This window comes from Geotrypetes seraphini, chromosome 2, assembly GCF_902459505.1.
Source record: "Geotrypetes seraphini chromosome 2, aGeoSer1.1, whole genome shotgun sequence".
NCBI lineage: Eukaryota > Metazoa > Chordata > Amphibia > Gymnophiona > Dermophiidae > Geotrypetes > Geotrypetes seraphini.
The window spans coordinates 118,850,829-118,873,826 of NC_047085.1; the positions used below are offsets into that span (position 1 = coordinate 118,850,829).

General features: G+C 43.7%; 1 protein-coding gene across 2 annotated transcripts in view; it reads left to right on the forward strand.

Moving 5' to 3' along the window:
* Positions 1 to 829: 829 nt before the first annotated feature.
* The window catches only part of LYPLA1 (lysophospholipase 1), a 160,990-nt gene continuing 138,821 nt past the window's right edge, over positions 830 to 22,998 (forward strand). The window contains exons 1-4 of one of the 2 annotated variants that reach the window (XR_004538334.1): positions 830 to 1,230; positions 1,977 to 2,008; positions 19,720 to 19,785; positions 22,510 to 22,557. Coding sequence is in view for 1 of the 2 variants with exons in the window: in XM_033933657.1 (XP_033789548.1) it covers positions 1,033 to 1,230; positions 1,977 to 2,008; positions 19,720 to 19,785; positions 22,510 to 22,557 (344 nt within the window). In the remaining variant the exon portion in view is untranslated. The remainder of the gene's footprint in view (positions 1,231 to 1,976; positions 2,009 to 19,719; positions 19,786 to 22,509; positions 22,558 to 22,998) is intronic. The other variant, XM_033933657.1, reaches the window with a different exon arrangement.

The window sequence follows — 22,998 nt, forward strand, 5'->3', positions numbered from 1 at the left end:
TATGAGTACATATGTTGCATTTTGCTAACTCTGTTCCGGTTATAATGTAATTTAACAATTGCCTTTAATTTTTGATTCACCCACCTATAAAATCTTCAGTTTTGATATACTGGCTGCCTATTCAGTTGTCTTTTTTGTTTTGTAATAACCATAATGAACATGTATGAGATGTCTGTATTCAAATGATATGCTAATATGCCACACCACACCCTTTAACTCTGGGGCAGGGGCAGAACTTGCGGGGACAGGACGGGATGGAGATAGATCCCGCAGGGACGGGGACAAATTTGTTCCCGTGTCAATTTCTATGGGGCAAAACCAGGACTGATAAATCCTGTTCAGGAAATCTGGATCCAATTGGTAACTTTACTCCAGGAGAATATGGAGGAGGAAGACTATTTTTGTTCACCCATAGAGGTTTTTCTTGGAGATTAACAGTTCACAGCAGTCCACTCCACAAATCCAATTAATTTTCGTCTACAAAAGTATATCGATAACTCTTTACTCCCCATGGGATATAATGTTTTAATTCCTAAAGGAATAAAGGTAGCTTCCTAATAACGTGTAGAAATAGAATACAGATACCATCTCAAAAGCTACGAAAAGTGAAGCAGACATTTCTTAAGTTCTATGACCACCTCCTTCGCTCGGGGCATCATACCTTATATATCATTACCGTCAGCCCCATTCCTGGAAAGGGGGAGGGGTTCTGAAACACCCCCTCCCAAACAACCCAGGGTCCAATTAGAAAAGACATTCCCAGCACAGTGAAGACCGTCAGCCAATCAGAGAGCATTCTAGGGCTGGGTGCGGCCTTAGGCTTAGGGGTAAACGCGCTAGGCTGGGTGTGTGATCTGGGCGAGGGAGACTCACCGTTAATCAGGCAGGCCAGATGGTGCCGCCTCTCTCGTCCCGCCCCCCTCGGTGCGCGCGCACGGCGGCGCCGGGAACGTTGCGCTGTAAACGGAAACAGTGACTCCGTGCTCTCGCGCGTCCCTCTCTTCCTCCTTTTCCCCAGTTCATTGTAGATGTATGTGTAAGGGTTTCGTGGCCGTGTATTGCTCCTTAGTGCGGGCCACAGTGGAGCGGAGTTCATTTAACTCTCGGGTTGTTGCCGCTGCTCTCTGTGTGCTAGGTGGATGCCTGCTCTTGGTCTGGTGTATGTGCGGTAACAGCATGTCGGCGCCGCTCCCTGCCATCGTGCCTGCAGCCAGGAAAGCGACTGCTGCCGTGAGTGCCCCACCGTCCCTTTCCTTCCTAATCCTCTGAGGCTGAGCATTAAAGGACCCGCTCTCCAGCTAAGCCCTATCCCGGCGAGCTGTGCTCTACCCTACTCCAGGCTGCAAGTGACCTTATGCCTTGGAAAGTTTTCCTGAGTAGGGGGCAGGAGAGGCTGAGAGCTGGTTGCCTGGTCCCAGTTGGGGCAAAGTCCTCCTGGGATGGGGGCAGGGCGAGTAGACAAATCTGCTATGTGCCGCTTGCACGCTGCTGCAGCTCCTGTGACTGCCAATCCCTGGTCACGCCAGTCATTTGGCATCTGTGTATTGTGTTCTAGGGGCCTGCGGGAATGATTTTGGAATACTTTTTATTGCTTTAATCTTTCACGTTTGAATTAGAGAAGCGCATGGGAAGATGGTACTTAATCTGTGAAATCTGTTAAATCTAACCCGAGGCAGGTGCCTTGCATGGCAGGTGCCTGTGAGCTTTACACATCCTGATCAGTATTGTACTTCCCTAGTGAAGGTCACTGGTGACGCATACTTTCTGTCATTGACAAAACTGTATTAAGGCTTTTGTTCAGCTGAATATTATTTTTACCTATAATATATTTACTTTTTTAAATTCATAGCTAAGCTAGTGTTTTATTTTGTTCATTGTTACTTGCAAGGCAAAAAAAAATATAGATCTTAAGATTCTTGACTATACATTCTGTGATTTTATTGTATTTTATATTTATATATTTGGTTTTTTTTTAGGTTATCTTCCTCCATGGCTTGGGAGACACAGGGTAGGATGCTTTTCTCTCCATGAAATTATATTTAATCTAAAAAAATGCTTGGTGGTCCTTACAATGCTTATTGTATAACTTCTTTTTTTTTAATTGCAGTATTTGCTGGTTTTCTGATAACTATATATTTACTGTGCTCATGCTTTTTATTAGTAGTTAAAGGTATGCTTATTCATTATCACTGCAATGTTTTGACATAGATTGCAAATCACAAAAAACTCAACAGAAGCAAAATGATACTTCAAAGAAGATCCCCAAAATTGCTTATCGGGAAATAAAACTTATTGACCTTGAACACACTAATTACCAATATACAAAAATAAATAATAACAATTAATAGTGTAGAAGGGGCCCTCAGTGTGATGTCAAACTCAAAGGAATGAATTCACAGAACCCACTCTATTCCTTAAATAATCCAGGAGCCAAAACCTAAAGTTTTAGCCGCACACCATCATTGTCTGCCCCAAACTGTGTGTTCATAAGATGTACTGTAATAACCTATATAGTGAAGAGTGAAAAAATGATCACATACCCCCTCTTTTACAAAGGTGCGCTAAATACTCACTAAATGCTAACAGTGCATGTTATCCTATGGACACATTAGCAGTTAGCGCACGTGTTGATTTAGTGCACGCCAAGTCTGCACTAAAACGCTTAGTGCGCCTTTGTAAAAGAGGGCCATAGTGAGTTTTATCTAGAGAATGACACGGGGAAAAAATCTGTCCCCGTCACCGGCCCACCATCCTCTGCACCGCCCCGTCACCGCCATTCCATTCACCGCCCCGTCACCGTCACTGCCATCCCTTTCACCGCCCCGTCACCGCCACTGCCATCCCATTCACCGCCCCGTCACCGTCCCCGCAGCATCCATATAAGCCTTAGTACTCTAATATTTAGCGCATTCCATTCTTATAAATCAAAGTTCCTGCTGCTGAACTAGAGAAAGATGTTCAGCTGGCAGGGCTTTGTTTATAAATTTTTATTAACACAACTAATATACCACCATAATGTTTCCGACAGAGGACAAGTATGCAATAAATGCATTTTGCTGTTTCAATGCCAGTGCTCAGCAGAACAACAGACAGCAATATGGACATTCACCTTATATAGTACTTTTTTAATATATAAAAATAGGCAAAATTAGTTGCTGTTTTATCATTATATTTTCTTGCCATTATAGTATTCTTCATTGATCATTTTTCTTTTTAAATTCAAAACAAATTCAACCTATCTTGTGTCCCAGCATGAATTCATGTTTCACTCAATTGGCTGTTTCAAGGGAATTAACCCTCCAACTTCCATTTGCAAAAATACCCAATGTTGTTCCTTCTATGAGCAATATTTAAATTATGAGGAACAACATTGGGTATTTTTGCTGAATTGTGTGACACCATTTGGGCTGAACATGAAGATTGAAAATGCCTGGTTAGCCCTGGACAGATGATTTGAACAGCCAGGAGCCTGTCCTGGCCATTTAAATCATTTTGAATATCTAGTCCAATGATAACAGAATTAGGGTGATTATAGAAACATAGAACTTTGTTGATCACTAAAAACAGTGGAGACTAAGGGTCTATCAAGCTCAGCATCCTGTCTTTGACACTGGCCAGTCTTGGTCTTTGGAACTGCCCATTGTGTCAGAAGCAATAGGGATTAAGTGACTTGCCCAGGGTCACAAGGAGTGTAATGTAGCTCTAACCACTGGATTTAGAAGTTGGCTTCTTTTGGGATCTTTAACTCATCATCGCTAGGACTCGAATCTGAGTCCGTGGCACCTAACATAGAATGGAATTAGTATGGCAAAGTAATGAAGAATGGTCCAGCAGCCCCCACCCTCCCTCCACCTCACCTTATATTCGTTCAGAGTTTGCCGGCTTCCTTTTTCCCTAGCCGCACGCGTTCAAAAAGCCGTGCATTTAGCCAGCTCCCTCCCTCCACCTCACCTTAAATTTCGAATTTTCCGGCTTCCTTTTTTCCGAGCCGCACGTGTTCAAAAATCCGTGCACGCGCGGCTGCGCGAGTCAATCAAACTTCTCCTCTCCTGCAACTTCCTGTTTCCGGTTGCATCAGAGGAGAAGATTGATTGACTCGCGCAGCCGCGCGTGCACGGATTTTTGTACACGTGCGGCTCGGAAAAAAGGAAGCCGGAAAACTCGAAATTTAAGGTGAGGTGGAGGGAGGGAGCTGGCTAAATGCTACGGGCGGGCGGGCGGTGAATGGCCTTGTCCCCGTCGCCGCAGCGACTGCTAGTTTTCTTCCCCGTTTTCGGCGGGTGACCCGCGGCTAAAATGCGGTGGCCGCGGGTAAACCGCCACCGTGTCATTCTCTAGTTTTATCAAGCTAGAAAGTATGTTCCCCGTCCTGAAAGCCAAACGGAACAATAGCTGACAGCGACAGTGTTCATTAACAGTCATCAAAGAAAGACATTGGAAAATTTACTTAGCTGGGATTGTTGTTACAGTCCAAAATGCAAATTAAAATGTCAGTTATTGACATAGATTGCAGCAGATAGGCCAATTATTCTGGTATAAGCTTGACCTAGAAGAATTTAAAAATTTTTCACTATTCAAGATATGTGATATTATTTATTTAATAATTTATATTCTGCATTTCCTACAATTCTATACGGATTACAAATTATTCAGGTACTCAAGCATTATTCCCTAACTGTCCCAGTGGGCTCCCATTCTATCTAATGTACCTGGGGCAATGGGGATTAAGTGACTTGCCCAGTGTCACAAGGAGCAGTGCGAGATTTGAACCCACAACCTCAGGGTGCCACTGCACCACATACTCCCTTTTGGTGATGAGGTTTTATGATTGTATGAGAACTTTGGTAAAAAATATGGAAACTGCATCGCACAAATGGAAGGGACATTAAAGCATAATCATCCACTCTCATTGCAAACATTGACTGATGCTCTGAGATTTAGACTATGACCCCTCCTTTCCTACTGCTGGTGAGCTGGCTGTCTAATGAACTTTTGATTTGGTTTTTGAGCATGACACTTTGCATAGAGTAGACTGGCATGAGCCATGAAGATTGGTGTCGCTGTCTTCTAAGCATGGTGCTGCGTATTCAACAGGCTGGTCCTGTGGACCCACCCACTAGTTCACTTATAGCAACGACTGAGGCAGATGGCAGAAATGTAGTAAAATAAAGCACAGTACATGTCATTCATTAGTACATGGGTTTGTGAGTGTTATGCAGGATCCTAAAGTGCCTATTTTATGTATGTAACTTCTAATGGTTGAGTAACTCGCAAGATGTAGAACTTCAATAGTTCAACTTCTGAATTATGTTTGAAGTTCTCCATAGAATGTAAAGTTAGTGGTTTAAGCAGTGGTAGCAGCCAGGAAAATGGTGCTGTACACTTATCACTTTTGAGTATGTTCTGTGGTTAAAATTAGTATAATTTAATGGTATTTCTGATTATTTTTCTGATGAAATCCATAATAACATAAAAATAGCCTTATTGGGTCAGACCGATGGTCCATCTAGTCCAGCATCCTGTTTTTGCGGTAGCCAAGCCAGGCCACAAGTACCTGGCAAAAACCCAAATACAACATTCCATGCTACTGATCCAGGGCAAGCAGTGGCGTCCCCCATGTCTGTCTCAATAGCATACAATGGACATTTCCTCCAGGAATTTGTCTGAAACCTTTTTTAAACCTAGCTGCATTAACCGCTCTTACCACATCCTCTGGCAATGTGTCCCAGAGCTTAACTATTCTCTGAGTAAAAAAGTATTTCCTCTTACTGGTTTTAAAAGTATTTACCTATAACTTCAAGTGTCCCCTAGTCTTTGTAATTTTTGGAGTTAAAAAAAAATTAATTTGTACCTGTAATACACCACTCAGCTGTCTGTTTTCCAAGCTGAAGAGCCCTAGCCTCTTTAGTCTTCCCTCATATGACAGGAGTTTCATTCCTTTTATCTTGGTTGCTCTTTTTCAAACTTTTTCTAGTTCTGCTATATCTTTTTTGAGATAAGGCGATCAGAATTAAACACAATACTCAAGGTGAAATTGCACCGTGGAGCGATATAGAGGCATTGTAACATTCTTAGTCTTGTTTAACATCCCTTTTTAAATAATTCCTAGTATTTTGTTTACTTTTTTGACTGTCGCTGCACATTGGGTGGAAGGTTTCATCATATTGTCTACAATGACACCCAGATCTTTTACTTGGGCGCTGCCTCCCCAAGATGGACCCTAGCATATGGTAACTATGATTTGGGTTATTCTTCCCAATGAGATAATGATGATAAAAGACCTTTGGGGTAACCTCAAGTTACAGTGGTGTGCAAAAGTCTGGAACCACTTGTGAATTTTGCATTCTTACAACTTTCTGACCTTTTATTTTGATTTCTTTGTTGACCCAATAGATTTGTCTGTGTACCACATTATAAAGGATACATTTGGCTATTAGAATTAACTTTTGAAGATCTTTTATTTCTAATTTTGCAATTTTGTTGATACTGGAACATAGCTACTATAACTTTTACAGATCATGCTTCAAAACTGGATCGAGACTGTCCAATCTGCATGTGTTATTTCTGACCAATCAGGAGGCTGCTTTCATCAGCCAATCACACTCTAGACGTTTAGGTAACAGAGCAGCTATAAAAAAGCATGAGCATTTTGGGTTTCATACACTTTCTACATCAGCTATGCACAAAACTTGGAACCTGGCATTGAAGGAGCGTGCTCATGTGTTGGTGATGAGCAAGGAAGGATTTTCATGCTGCTAGATTGCCCATAAAGTCAGTGTGGTAGTAAAGATTTTACTAAAGAAGAACGTGATGGTTTCAGTGGTAGACGAGCCTTGGTTCGTCCATTTGCATCAACATCATGCCAAGACTATGTACTTTTATACATTTCATTGACCAATCACAAGTTGAGTTCACCTTAGCTACTGTATGAGTGGTCAGACGAGTGTCAATAGCTCATCAGCAGTTTGTGGGGCTGCAAAGCACATAACAGGCCACTAATGACTGATGTCCAAAGGTGCAATCAGATTGAGTGGACGAGAAAGCATTCAAGCTGGTCATGTGAAATGTTGGAAAGATGCTTTTCAGCAGTGAAAGCACATTCTATCTGTTTGGTAACTAGGCCCACACCTACATGAGGAGGTTTCCAGGAGAGAAGCTCAAGACTGAGTGCCTCAACCTCACTGTGAAGCATCTTTTGAAAGTCATGGTCTGGGGCTACATGACTGCCAGTGGTGTTGAACATTTGCACATCATTGATAGAATGGTCAACAGGACCAAATACATCATAATACTGCAAAAGTGCATGGTGCCATCAGCTCAGCAGCTGTTTTCAGGCCAGTTCCTGTTCCAGGATGATAACGCACCTTGCCATCAATCCAAACATGTAATTAACTGGAAGAGTCAGAACATCATTGACTCAATCGACTGGCCTGCCCAATCTCCGGATCTTGAATTTGATCAACATCTTGTGGTACAAGGTGGCCTGGGAGATATCCAAGAGACATCCAACATCAAAACATGAGTTACTCGTTGCATTATGGAACTGCGTTGTTAACCATGATCACCTCATCAAGCTGAGCCATCATTGATGCACACAAAATGGCCTTTCAAGGCCACCTACATGAATATGGCGCAAGTAATTTACTTTTTTGACTCAATTTTACACAGAAGAACGATTACCATGCTAACTTTAACAACCACAGAAATTTTTAAGGCCAAGCTAGATTCTATTAGCCAAATGTATCTCTTAAAATGTGGTACAAATCTATTAGATCAACCAAAAAATGAAAATAAAAGATCAGAAAGGTGAAAGAATGTAATAGGAGGAAATATTTTTTCACTCGGAATAATTAAGCTCTGGAACTCGTTGCCAGAGGTTGTGGTAAGAGCGGATAGCGTAGCTGGTTTTAAGAAATGTTTGGACAATTTCCTGGAGGAAAAGTCCATAGTCTTTTATTGAGAAAGACATGGGGGAAAGCCACTGCTTGCTCTGGATCGGTAGTATGGAATAATGCCACTCCTTGGATTTTGGCCAGGTACTAGTGACCTGGATTGGCCACCATGAGAATGGGTTACTGGGCTTGATGGACCATTAGTCTGACCCAGTAAGGCTATTATGTTCTTAGTTCTTACAAGTGGTTTTGGACTTTTGCAACCAATGTATATAAAACAGAAGATGCACAAATCTTTACTCATTCTTTTTCTACTGTCTAACATTCCCTCTCAATATTTTGAGCAGCTTTCAGAGCTTTGCACGCATTAAAGACTAATTATTGGTATAATGGTACCAGCGGCTTGTAGTGACATAGCCGGGGATTTAGTAGATGTGCTAAACTAGGGATGTCCAACCTCGGCCTTTGCCAGGTTGGGTTTTCAGGATTTCCACAATGAATTTGCATGAGTGCTATCTGCATACAATGGAGGCAGAGCATGCAAATAGATCTCATGTATATTCATTGAGGAAATCCTGAAAACCCAACTGGATTGTGGCCCTGGAGGAATGAGGTTTGATACCCATGTGCTAAACATTAGTTCAGTACATACCCTTAACCACTGTGCTGAATGATCTTTTTATAAGAACATAAGCATCGCCTCTGCCGAGTCAGACCATAGGTCCATTGTGCCCAGCAGTCCGCTCCTGCGGCGGCCCCCCAGGTCAATGACCTTTAAGTGATCCTTTACTAAGACATCTTATCCTGTATAGTATCCCTCTAATTATACCCTCCAATCCCCTTTTCCTTCAGGAATTTGTCCAATCCCTTTTTGAAACCCAAAATTGTACTCTGCTCTACCACTTCCTCTGGAATCGCATTCCAGGCATCCACCACCCTTTGAGTGAAGAAGAATTTCCTAGCATTTGTTCTGAATCTGTCTCCCTTCAATTTTTTTGAGTGCCCTCTTGTTTTTTGTTGCCCCTGCCAGTCTGAAGAATCTGTCCCTCTCTACCTTCATGATCCTCTGCATGATCTTGTAAGTTTCTATCATGTCCCCTCTAAGTCTCCGCTTCTCCAGGGAAATGAGCCCCAGCTTCTCTAGCCTCTCAGCATATGAAAGGTTTTCCATGCCCTTTAATCATTCTTGTTGCTCTTCTCTGGACCCTCTTGAGTATCGCCATATCCTTCTTAAGGTATGGCGACCAGTACTGAACACAGTACTCCAGATGCGGGCGTACCATTGCCCGATACAACGGCAGGATAACTTCTTTGGTCCTGGTAGTGATTCCCTTTTCGATAATGCCCAATATTCTGATCGCCTTCTTTGAGGCCTCTGTGCATTGTGCCTCTGGCTTCATTGTTTTGCCCACCAAAACCCCCAAGTCCTTTTCTAGGTTGCTTACTCCCAATACCATCCCTCCCATCGTGTAGTTATACATCGGGTTTCCTTTCCCTATGTGCAAGACTTTGCATTTCTCTACATTGAAGCTCATTTGCCATTTATTTGCCCATTCACTCAGTTTGTTCAGGTCCCTTTGTAGTTCTTTACATTCCTCAACAGTTCTAACCCTACTGGAGAGTTTTGTGTCATCCGCAAATTTTATAACTTCGCACTTCGTCCCTACTTCGAGGTCATTAATAAATATAGTGAACAGCAGTGGTCCCAGCACTGACCCCTGCGGGACACCACTCATGACTCCTTTACTCCCACCCTCTGATTCCTATCCACCAGCCAATTTCTGATACATCTGTGCACATCCCCTTCCACCCCGTGGTTCCACAGTTTCCTTAGTAGGCGCTCGTGGGGTACCTTGTCGAAGGCTTTTTGGAAGTCCAGATATATGATGTCTATGGGGTCACCTTTGTCCAATTGTTCGTTTATCCCCTCAAAGAAGTGCAGTAGGTTCGTTTGACATGATCTTCCTTTACAGAAGCCGTGCTGGCTGGTTCTCAACAGATTATTTCTTTCTATATGTTCACTTATGCTGTCCTTGATCAATGATTCGGCCATCTTCCCTGGAACTGAGGTTAAGCTCACCGGTCTGTAGTTCCCCGGGTCGCCTCTGGATCCCTTTTTGAAGATAGGTGTAACGTTCGCTATCCTACAGTCCTCTGGGACTACCCCTGTTTTCAAGGATAGGTTGCAAATCTGCTGTAGTAACTCCGCTATTTCGTCTCTGAGCTCTTTCAGTATTCTCAGGTGGATTCCGTCTGGTCCCGGAGATTTGTTAGTTTTCAATCTATCTATCTGTTTGAGTACGTTTTCAAGGCTCACCTCCATTGACAATAATTTTTCCTGTTGATCCCTCTTGGAGATTTTTTCCGGTTTCGGCACATTGGACGTGTCCTCTTTTGTGAAAACTGACGAGAAGAACATGTTTAATCTGTCTGCCACCTTTTTTCCCTCCTTTACCACTCCTTTCCTGTCTCCGTCATCCAGGGGTCGCACCTCCTACCTCGCCGGTTGCTTTCCTTTCACATATCGAAAGAATGGTTTAAAATTTCGTGCCTCCTTGGCAAGTCTCTCTTCATACTCTTTTCTTGCTGTTCTGACCACCCGGTGACATTCTTTTTGATGTTTCCTGTGCTCTTTCCAATTTTCCTCTGTTTTATCCTTTTTCCACTTCCTGAATGATTTTTTTCTTGTCTCCTATCACCTTCTTAACTTCATTGGTTATCCATGCTGGGTCTTTTGCTTGATTCTTTTTGCACCCTTTTCTAAATATGGGCACATACAAGTTTTGCGCCTCGGTTATCATGTCCTTGAATAAGGTCCAGGCTTGCTCCACCGTCTGTGTTTTCCTGGAGCTGTTCCTGAGTTTTCTCTTTACCATTTGTCTCATGGCGTCATAGTTCCCTTTCCTGAAGTTAAACGTTGTTGCAATGGTTCTCTTCCCCTTTGGCATTCCTATTTCCATTTTTGAATTGGATCATGTTGTGATCACTGTTTCCTAATGGTCCTACTACTTCCACTTGTTGGGCAGGTCCTTTCAGCCCGCTGAGGATTAAATCCAGTATAGCTGTCCCTCTCGTTTTGTTCCTTGACAAGCTGATCCAAGAAGCAGTCCTGTACAGCCTCCAGGAACTCCGTTTCCTTTGAACACTTTGAAACACCATGGCTCCAATCTATCCCAGGATAATTGAAATCTCCCATTGCGTTTTTACATTCTCGCCTCAATTCGGCTCTCATCTGTTGCCTCTGTTTGTCCAGGTGGGCGGTAGTACAGACCCATCTTTATCTCGGTTCCCTTTCTTCCTGGTATTTTAACCCATATTGATTCCAGTTGGCCATTTGTCTCTGCTGCGTCCACTACGGTCGAGTGAATGGTATCCTTTATGTAAAGTGCTACTCCTCCTCCTTTCTGATGTGTCCTGTCTCTTCGGTAGAGTTTGTACCCTGGCAGTACTATGTCCCATTTGTTTTCTTCGTTCCACCATGTTTCCGTGATCGCTATGATGTCTAGGTTCTCATCTCTGGCCATGATTTCTAGTTCACCCATTTTGTTCTTCAGGCTTCTTGCGTTAGTGTACATACAATTTAAGTCTTGATATATTTGTTTCTTTGTTACTTTCCCTTGCGATTTATTGTTCTTCCCGTCCCCTTCCTGTTCCGCAGTCTCCTGTTTATTGTCTCTTTTGTCATCCCCTTGTGGTACATTCTTATTTTCCTCCTTGCGTTCCTTTCCTTCCTCTTGTTCCATTTTGTCCTCCCCTTGTAGTAGACTCCTCCTAACCTTCTCTTGATTCGTCTGATTCTGCTGGTATTCCATCACCTCTTTTGTATCTTTGGTGGCTTCACAGCACTTTCCCCACTCAGTATCCTTTCGGGATACTGTCTTCCGAATCATCGACACCCAGTCGACTGTCGGATTTCCCCTTCTTCTTAGTTTAAAGCTTGCTCTATTCCTTTCCTGACGTTGTTTGCTAGTAGTCTAGTTCCCGCCGTGCTCAGGTGTAGTCCGCCTCTCCTGAAGAGCTTGTTCTTGCCCCAAAACGTTGTCCAGTTCTTCACGAAGTGGAATCCCTCCTCTTCACACAATCTCCTCATCCATGCATTTATTGATTGCAGTTCCGTCTGCCTCTTCACGTCAGCCTCGGTACTGGTAGGATCTCCGAGAACGCTATCCTTTGAGTCCTCATCTTCAGCTTCCTTCCCAAGATCTTGAATTGTTTGGTGAGAGCATTCCTGTTGTAGTCTCTCCTGGTGACATAATTTGTTCCAACGTGGATTATCACTGCCATCTCTTCTGTCTCTGCTCCTTCCAGGATCCTATCATTTCTGTCGATGATGTCCTTAGTTCTTGCTCCTGGGAGACAGGTCACCATCCTATCCTCTCTCCCTCCTGCTACGTGACTGTCCACCTGTCTTTGGATCGAGTCTCCCACCAGGATTGCAGATTTCCCTTTTCTCAGCCTCCTCTGTGGTCGCAGATCAGTGTCCTCGGTGCTTATCATTTCTTCTCCCCCAAGGTGCTGGTAGGATCTTGCCTCTTCTTCCAGCGAGTTTCTTCCATGGGATCCTTCTGCCTTGTTGTCAAGTGGTTCCTGTCCTCCATTTAGTTCATCCTCCTCGATCCTGTGCTGCTCCTGATCTTGTACATGCACTCTCCTGTAGGCTTCCTCGATGAACTTCTCGAGCTCCCTGACTTGCTCCTCGATGTGCCTCTCTCATAGGGTATTCGGCTGTCTGGAAGGGGTCTTTTGGGATGTAGAGCCCCTCCAGTTCCTGGATCCTGTGCCTCAGATGACTGACTTCACTCTTCAAGCTCTTCAGCTCCTGACATCGTCCGCACACATACGACTGTCTCCCCGAGGGGAGGTAGTCGTACATGTGGTAGTCCGTGCAGTACATTGGGAAGCTCAACCCCTGGGTTCCTGCAGCTTCCATTCTTGTCCGCCTTCTAGAAGTTCCTGTACTCTTTGCTTGTGTGTTCACTCCTGTTCCTGGCTCTTCCTAATCCTCTGCTTCCTTCCGCTTGCGCGTCGTGTTGACCTCTTCTTCCTGGCCCTCTGCGCTTGCCAGTAACCTTTTGCTTGTGTATGTGTCTGCTTTTTCATTTGAGTTTACCTTTCCTTAACCCTCTTCCATTACTTTATATTTGTGTGTGATCTCTCTACTTGTGTGTGTGATCTCTCTACTTGTGTGTGTGATCTCTCTATGCTTGAGTGTGTTCTCTCTATGCTTGAGTGTGTGCTCTCTCTATGCTTGTGTGTGCTCTCTCTATGCTTGTGTGTGTTCTCTTTATGCTCGTGTGTGTTCTTCTCTGCTGCTGCCCTTTTGCTGAGGTGCGTGTATGGTACCTCTTGGGCCTACCCTATTCCTATCTTCTGTTCCTGCTGCTTTTCTTCTGCACCTCCTGTGTCTGCTGCTACTCTTGTTCTTGTGTGGCTCGGTCCCTCCTGGGCCTACCTGTTCCTTGTCTCCTGCACCTGTTGTCCCTTTGTGTTCTTGGATGTAGTAGCCCGGCCCTTCTCAAGGCCCTTCGCAAAGGCGCTCTCGCTAAGGCGAACGCCTTTGCCGCTTGCCGAATGGCTGCGTGCCGTTGGCTCCCCCCCTTTTAAGGGGGAGTCCGGGCGCTGACGCCGCTGGTGATGCGGTGCGGGTGGGCGGAGCTAACTCTCGCCTCTGCCCACTGCTCGCCGCCACTAACCCTCCGGTTCTACCTTCCTCCTGCCTCCCGGATTATCTCTTCTCTCCTCTCCTCTTTAGCCGCTGCCTGCTCCTACCATGCGGCCTATTACTTTTGCCACTTCCCCTTTTGACTTCTGTGTTAATGTGAAGAAAGAGAAATTCTGTATCACCACCACCTTTCCAAAATGTATCTTTAAGAGTTATACACAGTTCTTGTACAATTCCGCTATATTCCTGGACAAATGGTTATGCATCCCATGTTGCGAGATTGCTTGTAGAAAGCCTCAGTTACATAATTTTTTCAGTCCCTCTCCTCTTACCTCAGGACTGCTCTCAGGACTCCAGTTGCTTTGCTACAAGCGAGACAATAGGAGCTAGTTTTTTCTGCTCATGTTTAATTTTTCTTCTGCTCAGTATTTTTACACTTTTTGCATCTTCATGCTGCAGTGGTTCCCAGCAGGGACAGCTCTGGCTGTGGGAGATCAGAGTTTGTGGATAGTATGTTTCCATGGGGTTGGCTGCCTTTCAGTGTATGTCCTGGACAACCTGCACCTTCCGACAGGGGCTCAGTTACTGTTTCCTTGGAGCTGGCTCACCCCAGGTTTGTCCACTAGTAGGTTTGACCACAGACTGCTTGGCTCCATGGAAGGTGTGGGTTGGATTAGAGCCCACTGTTCCTCTGCCAGGCCGTGTGCGCAGTGTGTTCTGTGGGTGGCGGAGGTTCATGACTGTTGGTGTCGGGCCAGAGGGGCAGTCAGAAGACCAGCAGTCCAGTTTGGAAGGTTTGTTGAGTCAGAGGATCTTCCTGGAAGTTGTTTCAGCTTTCCTTACTGCAGCTCTCAGCACAGCATTTCACAGTGAGTACAGGGCTGACAGCCTGTCACACCGATTTTGGGGGGGTCTTAAAGTAATTTTTGGGCAGTTTGGGAGTTAGTCCTAGTCACCCCACCCCTAAAATCATAAAATCGCAGCATTTTGGGAGTACTTATGCTTTTCCTAGGCTGTTTTTCTCTGAAAATTGTACCCACGATGGCCAACTTGGATTTTTCCAATTTGAATTTAAAATAATTTTTTTTACCTCTACAAGTTTTGTTTTTTTGCAAGAAAACCACTCACATGGACTCCTCAGGGCAGGATACTTCACGTTCATGCCCTGTTTGCAGTGGATGGCTGCCTAATGAGCAGCCATGTTCTGCGGCACAAGAGGGGGCGAGATTTAGTCGGTCCCGATTCCCTCGACCCCTTTAGTGGGTCCTGCTGCTTACTTCAGCCGAGGCTAGTCCAAAAAGTCGAAATTAGCCTCCAGGGACAGCACACTTGTGACCCCAGCAAAAAGCAACCGCGAATCAGTATCAAAGGCAACAAAATCTTCCATAAGCACCAAAAAAGAGGCTCCAAAGACTGGACACTGATCTCTGTTTCAGGATGGAAACTGTCACCAGCCACTTCTTAATCAAAGTTCAGATGCTGGTTGGTGGCATAATTTAATTATATGAGCTCTATTCAACTGAAGAAGCTGCTGGTGGCCTTTTTTATTATTATTTATTAACTTTCCAAATTAAATAAGGAAGACATTACTTGAATACAGATTAGAAAAAAAAATTCTCAAACCCCCCAAACAAACCCAAACAGCCGGTTCGTTAAACTGCAGGCAAAGCTATTCGACCAATCATCACTGCCTCCCCCCTTTCTTTAGCTACAATGAATTCCAATAATTGTTTCGATTTGAAAAATAGAAAATTTTTCCCCTGTAGTGAAACACAGCATTTCATAAGAAATTTTAAAATGAAAGATGTGCCCAGTGCCTGAACCCTGGGTCTATAAAGCAGAAAATCTTTTCTCCTCTTCTGTGTCACTTGAGATATACAGTCAAACCTTGGTTTGCGAGTAACTTGGTTTGTAAGTGTTTTGCAAGACGAGCAAAACACTCTCGCAAATCTTGTCAGAGGAGGGGCGGGACTGTGGCAGAGAGAAGACAACTCGGACGACGTATGGCAGCTTGCAAAGATCGCTAGAGCCAGCGATCTTATGCAGGGCAGGCTGCTGAAATTAGGTAAATTGATGCGGGGAAGCTGGACACTAGCGAGGCAGCCACTTTCCGTCTGACCCTCCCCACTCGCCCTGTAAAGCAGGAACGGCAGGCCAACAAGAGGCAGCGCTGCCGCTCCTGCTTTAGGGGCGAGGGGGGAGGGTCAGTCAATGAATCGGGAGGCCGATTTTTTTTTTTTTTTTTTTGTCGTGATAAATCGATTCGAATTGATTCACCCGAAGAGAATCAGTGAATAGATTCAAATCTATGAATCGGGCAGCACTATTCTCAGCTTTCCCAGCCCCCCTACCCGATTCTCAGCTTTCCCAGCCCCCCTGCCTGATTCTCAGCTTTCCCAGCCCCCCTGCCTGATTCTCAGCTTCCCCAGCCTCCCTGCCTGATTCTCAGCTTCCCAGCCCCCCTGCCCGATTCTCAGCTTCCCAGCCTGATTCTCAGCTTCCCCAGCCTCCCTGCCTGATTCTCAGCTTCCCCAGCCTCCCTGCCTGATTCTCAGCTTGCTCAGCCCCCTGCCCGATTCTCAGCTTCCCCTCACCGATTCTTAGCTTGCCTAGCCCCCCTGCCCGATTCTCAGCTTGCCCTGCCTCCCTGCCCGATTCTCAGCCTCCCTGCCCGATACTCAGCTTTTTCAGCCTCCCTGCCTGATTCTCAGCTTCCCAAGCCCGATTCTCAGCTTCCCCAGCCCGATTCTCAGCTTGCCCAGCCCCCCTGCCTGATTCTCAAACTTACACTGGGAATTGTGTGGAGGAGAGGAGAAATGTTTTCGCCACGTGAAGGAGAGAGCCAGCATGAGGTCCGCTCCCAAATCCTTCTGGTATAACTTCCGGTTTCACAAAACCGGAAGTTACTTTAGATAGGAACAACTTTGGCGAGTGGCAGCGGCAGAGGGAAAGCATGAACAGGTTTCATGGCTGACTTGAATCAGTGAGTTCGATTTTTTTTTTTTTTTTTTTTGCCAAACCAAATCGATTCGAATCGATTCACCTAAAGTGAATTGGTGAATCGATTCGAATTGTGAATCGGGCAGCATTACTGTGGATCATTTCCACTGGAGATATTATTGGAGATTTTGGAAAATTTAACATTTAAGTTTTCTTCTCTGCTTGTTTTCCATATACAGTGGTACCTTGGAATCCGAACGCCCCAGAACTCGAACGTCTTGGAATCCAAACTGTTTTTTGGGGGGTTTTTTTTCTTAATTTTTGCCCTGGAATTCGAACGCTGCTTTGGAATCTGACCTGCAAGCAGTGCTCATCCCAAAGCTTCCCCTCTGACGCAGCTTCCTGTTTCTGCCTGGGAGGGAAGCTTTGGGCTTGCAGTTGACGTTACCGATCTTGTTTCCTGTGCCGGTGGAGGTCCTGATCTTGCTGTCTGTGCCGATGGGGGGTACAGATCTTGATGTCTGTGCCGGTGGGGGTCCCGATCTTGCTAACTTTGCTGGTTTTGCTGTCTGAGTTTGTGGGATCAAGGAACAGATTAATCCAGTTTCTATTATTTTCAATGGGGAAAATTGTCTTGGAACTCGAACGTTTTGGAGCTCGAACGGGGTTCTGGAACGGATTAAGTTCGGATTCCAAGGTACCACTATATTCCAGTGTTTTCTGAATAAAAGAACTTTCTTTAACAGTCTCCATCTCAAAAGATTTTATTTGGTTAATCGGTTCTTCATGTCTCTCTATATCCTCACTTTGTTCTTTCAACATTTTCCAATGGACATTTACTAACATTTTTCCATGGACAGTTACTTGAGAGCTAATAGAGGCACCATCAGCCCGTACCATAGTCACTGCCTTTTTGAGATTGGAGTCCATGACTACAATAGCTCTCCACAGTTCTTCCAATTGTATTGTATTGTATGTTGACTTATTGTATTGTATTGAGACCTCTTGTTATTCGCTGATTGTCCAGCCTTCTTACACTGTAAACCGCCTAGAAGTCGATTGACTATGGCGGTATAGAAAAATAAAGTTATTATTATTATTATTAAATTTACTACTGCTGGCTTAATCAACTCTCCAAACTTCACGTTGTTACTTACAGAAGGTAATGTAGTCTCTGAATTGATTGCCGATGTCTGGGCTCCAGCGGGGACTTCATCCTCCATAACTTCACCTCCCTCTGCTCCTCCGGGCTTAGCATCTGCTCCTCTTCTCGGGAGAACTGACTGGGTTGCCACTATCTCTTCAGAGCTCACTCTTCCGGGTTGGCGAGTAACTCTCCCCTGGATCAAGCTAAGGGAAACCTGATCATCACTAAGGTTTGCCACAGAGTTTGGTGTGTTCCTACTGAAGTCGGGGGTGTTTCTGTAGCCTGGCACGCAATTCCCCCATCCAGCGTCGTCTGTCTTAGATTTTTGGAGGTTCCGGTCACCGGAGGAGTTGGCCGGGAGGCTCCCTTCCTCTTCCCCGTTGCATGGGTATTAGTTGCACGCTTGGTCCAGCAGCACGCAAATCCACCCGACAAAGAATCTCAAAAACGCCAATAACAACAACCAGCCCACAACAATGAAAGGTAAGGGGGAAGAGGGTAGAGAGATCAGCGTTAGCGGAGAGCACCGCTCAGGCATCTGACCTCGACGCCATCTTGGATCATGAGGCTGGTGGCCTTTTTAATCAACAAAAATCAGTTCAAACAAACCCCAATGACAACTTCCACAGCTTGGTATCTTAAGTTAGTTGTGGTTTTTTTTTTTTGTTGTTGTTGCAATCTGTTCCAGAACACACAAACATGGTCAGAATTCTCCCATATTCATAATACTGGACACCAAGCCAAAACATCAAGTCCTTTAGTCTCTTTCCTCAAAAGAAAACAACAATAAAGCTGTGCATACCACTTCTAGGGCACTACTCTGGGGAGTGCTGCATTTGGCAAACATTCACAAAACAAAAGAAAAATCTAGGAGTTCGTCCAATAGAGTCCTTGAAACCCCTAACAGTTCAGACATCCATCATCAAACTGCTTAGGTGGTATTAGGCGGGATATAAATTTTTAAAATAAATAAATAATCTTTTTACTTGCTTTGCACAGATAGGAGTAGAGGTAGGTTATAGGGATAGGATTAGAGGTAAGTTATAAAATTAGTCAGGGACCACTGTTCAGGCAATAAGCCTGATGGGCCGCCGCGGGAGCGGACCGCTGGGCAAGATGGACCTCTGGTCTGCCTCAGCGGAGGCAACTTCTTATGTTCTTTGCATAATATTAAACAGCTTCTTATAGTCTTCCTTTTCTAGGCTGTAAGCCAGCACTTCAAGCGCTGTTGGAGAGTTGTTGAGTCTCTGTGATTGTATTTGGAGAACAAAATCCACAGGTCCACTAATAACAGACTCTTCCACAACTTTTTAGCTGTTGGTCTTTAACTGCTCATCAAAACTACTTTCAAACATGTTCTGGTAACAGTTCCTTTCTATAGGAAGTGATGTGACAGAGGGAAGGCCCTGCTGTGCCGGCCACATGCAAGCCCGTTCACTGCGCTGCTTCGGCCGGCCGGCTGCTGCCATTACTTCCTTGTGAAGCTCGCAGGTATGTCAGATCTCATTGGGTAGTTGGTTGGAGGGAGAGAGGCCATACCCACATGGGGGAGGAGGAGGGGACAGGGACAGAATGGAAGATTTGTGTAGAATTCTGCACAGTTGCACAGAATTCCGCCAGGAGTAAAAGCTGCAGTAGAAAATGGCCTTTGTGCACCCTTACATGGATCTTTCCTGTACACTAAGGCAATTTCGACCACAGCTAGAAAATGGCTGCTTTTCCCATGTTCTGAATTAACAGCCATGCTCTAATATTGCCATTGGTGCATAGCCATTAACACAAAGCATGTGAGCCCTTCCTGTCATCTAGTTCGTTTTTTTTGTTGTTCACTTGATATTCTGCTTTAACTAGCAGGTAGGACAAAGTGGCTTAGAAATTAAATATTATTCCTTTGAAAGAAGATCTTTGTGATGACTATTTTTGAATATTGCACAGTTAAGCTCTGTGTGACTTTTTTTTTTTTTTTCTCCTTTAAATTTATGTAGATAATCGATTTAAACCTGCCAAGTATATATCATGACACTAGTTCAAATGAATGTAAATAATGAAGTTTAACGCATCTTTTTTTTTTTTAACAGGCATGGCTGGGCAGAAGCATTTGCAGATATACGAAGTCCTCATATAAAATACATTTGTCCACATGCGTAAGTTTTTATTTATTAAATTATTTCCTTTCCCTTATTTCCCCCTGTGAAACATCTTTACTTCTGTCTTTTTCTAATTAGAAGAAAAGACATTCTTGTTTCCCATACATACATTCTTTCCTGGTTCATGTATGATATTTTAGCTGTGCTGCAAATATTGACCATTTCAAGGAAGAGTCTGATATGGAAATTAAAAAAAACCCTAATCTTTTTATACAACGTTAAAAGAATGTGCAGAGTAGTTCAGTTTGAGCACTTATTAATAATGTATGTATTAGATTTAAAACTCATACCTTTTTCATTATTTTATTCTTATTTAATTTTTTTTTATCCTGCACTATCTAACCATTTTAGGCAGGTTAGAATTTGTTTAAATATTTTTTTTTAATCAATTTCCAAATGAAAAACATAAACAATAGTACAAGACAGTGCCTTGTTTCTTTGTATATGTACTTTAACTGATTCCCCCCTCCTCAACAACAGTATCAGTTGTACAGCACACTAAATTACAACAAATAACAATAGGTCACATGTTCAATATGCGACTGTGGGCATGAGGCATAAGATCCATCCCAAATCTGACAAAAACGACGGCCTGGAGGAGACTCAATGTCCACAAATTGTTGGCGTTTTTGAACAATCATTAATGATCTTCACTGCGTATAAGTCGGTGGGTCAGGAGACAGCCAGCTTGCCAAAATAGCCTTTTTACTAAGTAACACAGCTCTGGCCACAAACACTGACACATCTCTAGGTTTTGGAGATAGAATGGAATAATAACCAAAGAGTGCTCGTGGCGTTGGCGTGCAAAGCCGACTCCATAAGGAAGAAATAGTGTCTCAGGTGTGTCCAAACCAATGAAATACGGGGACATGACCAAAACTAATGTCCTAATAAGACATGAGGCTGATGACACTTGAGACAACCATGAAACTATGTTATTCCCATACAAAAAGCTCGTGTTGGGGAAATATAGAGTCGAAGAATAAACTTAAGTTGCAATTCCCAATGTAATACATTAGATGCTAATGTTCATGCACCCTTCAGCACATGTTGCACCTGTTTTGCTATGAATTCGCTATTAAAGTCCTTCAACCACGTTCTGGCTAAGACACCAAAGTTGGTCCCTGGTTGACATTCCTGCAGGCCCACATGATGAAATCGTAATGGTATGTGTTGTTATGCAGAAAGACTAAACATTTCCGATATTGTCTCTCGACCAAGGTTGTTAGGTGACAAGCAGGTAATAAGAACATAAGCAGTGCCTCTGCTGGGTCAGACCGGAGGTCCATCGCGCCCAGCAGTCCGCTCACGCAGCGGCCCATCACCCCTTTTTAATTATAAATTATAAAACGCTTAGAAGTTTTGATTTGCATTTTATCAAAATTTTTTATAAACTTGAAACTTGATGTAATAGCTAAAATGGGAAGGAGTTAACAGCGATAATTCCAAAGGAGGTACCCCTAAACCAGTCGTTGATATGTCTCTTGTGACATGCCATCGCATACCAATGAATATTTAGCAATCTATAGCCACCCCTCTCCCTGGGGAGACATGCCCTGGTCAATGTCATCCTCGCCCTCATACCATCCCATATATATTGTTGAAGTGCTCTAGTAAGTTGAAAATTATGTGAATGGGACAATAAGACTGGCAATACTTCAAATCTGTACAACCATCAAGGAAATAAAACCATATTGTATAGAGCCACTCTCCCCGAGACAGAGGAAAAGAGGACCATGTTTTTAGGTTTTGTACAGTATCTACTAAGAGGGTGTCAAAATTGGTCACATATATAGTAGAAAGGTCCTTTAGAAAAATCACCCCCAAATATTTAAAGGAGTCCTGTGCACAAGAGAACAGAAACTCTCCCTCCCAAGAGTCTTGCAGAGTAGAAGGAAGAGCTAATGCCAGAGATTTGTGACGATTCAATGAGAACTCCAAATAGATGTGGATGTTTTGGATGAGCCAAAGTGAATATTAAATCATCCGCAAATGCCAATACTTTTACAGTATGAGTAGACATAGTGATGCCGGAAATATCCAAATCTTAAGATTGTTCGGAGAAACGGCTCTAAATAAAGAAGAAATAATAGACGGGACAAGGGGCAATCTCATCTAGTTCCTCGACCGATAGGAAGAGGGTCTGTAGTAATATCATTAACCCATAAGCGCACTACCAGGGAAGCATGCAATGCTTAAGTGCCCAAAGATACCATCCATCTACTCCCATATATTCCAATAATGTGAAAAGATAGGGCCAATCCACCCTGCTAAAGGCACGAGCCCGCATCTAGGCTATCAAAGATGGGATTTTGTAATGTTACGCATGTGCCACTTCTAGGATAACCTTTTGGACGTTTAGCACTGATTGTCGGCCCCTAACAAAGCCCACCTGTATTCCGGTCCAATTAATTGGGGAAGATGTACAGATATTCTATCTGCTAGAATCTTGACCAAAATTTTTATATCAACATTGAGTGAAGATATGGTGCGGTAGGAGTCGGGCGAAGTTGCCAGCTTCCTGGGTTTCAAAAAGTCTGTCTTGAACAATCTGTAAATGCTCATTTTCTTCTAATAATACTTTTAATAGTTGATACCTGTCTTTTTGTGGTGTATTGAGACCTTAAAATAGTTTTATTTGAGGGGCTGTAAACTTATGTAGTACTGCATAGCTTTTGTAGTTTATGTAATTGATTTTGTTTTTCATGACTTTTTCTTTAGGCCAATTAAACCTGTTACACTAAATATGAACATGGCTATGCCATCTTGGTAAGTATATTATACAAGAACATTGTCTGTCTAATGCTGTGTGCATTATAACATTTGGAGCTGAGATCAGTAAAAATATATTTCACCTTGGATTTAATGAGATTTTTGCTACTGTTCTCATTGTTCTGTTTGTCTCAAGCTATGTATGTATATGGACCATGAAGGGTCAAATATCTAGCCTGTGGCAGTCAATGTTTACGCTGACAGCTTCAGGCAGAATTAAGCCCAGATATTCAGTGCTGGGCTGTGTCTAAGCACTGGTACTAATCTTCTGAGTGTTAACAACGTAGATGTTATGTGGGTAGTGGCTGATATTCAGTACCAGCACCCACATAGTTAAGCAAAGATAGATAGGACTTTGCAAAAATTCAGTCCTAATTGTCTGCTGCTCTCTTGACTCAAGCCAGAGACTGCATAGTACTGCAGTGGTCAGAGAGGATA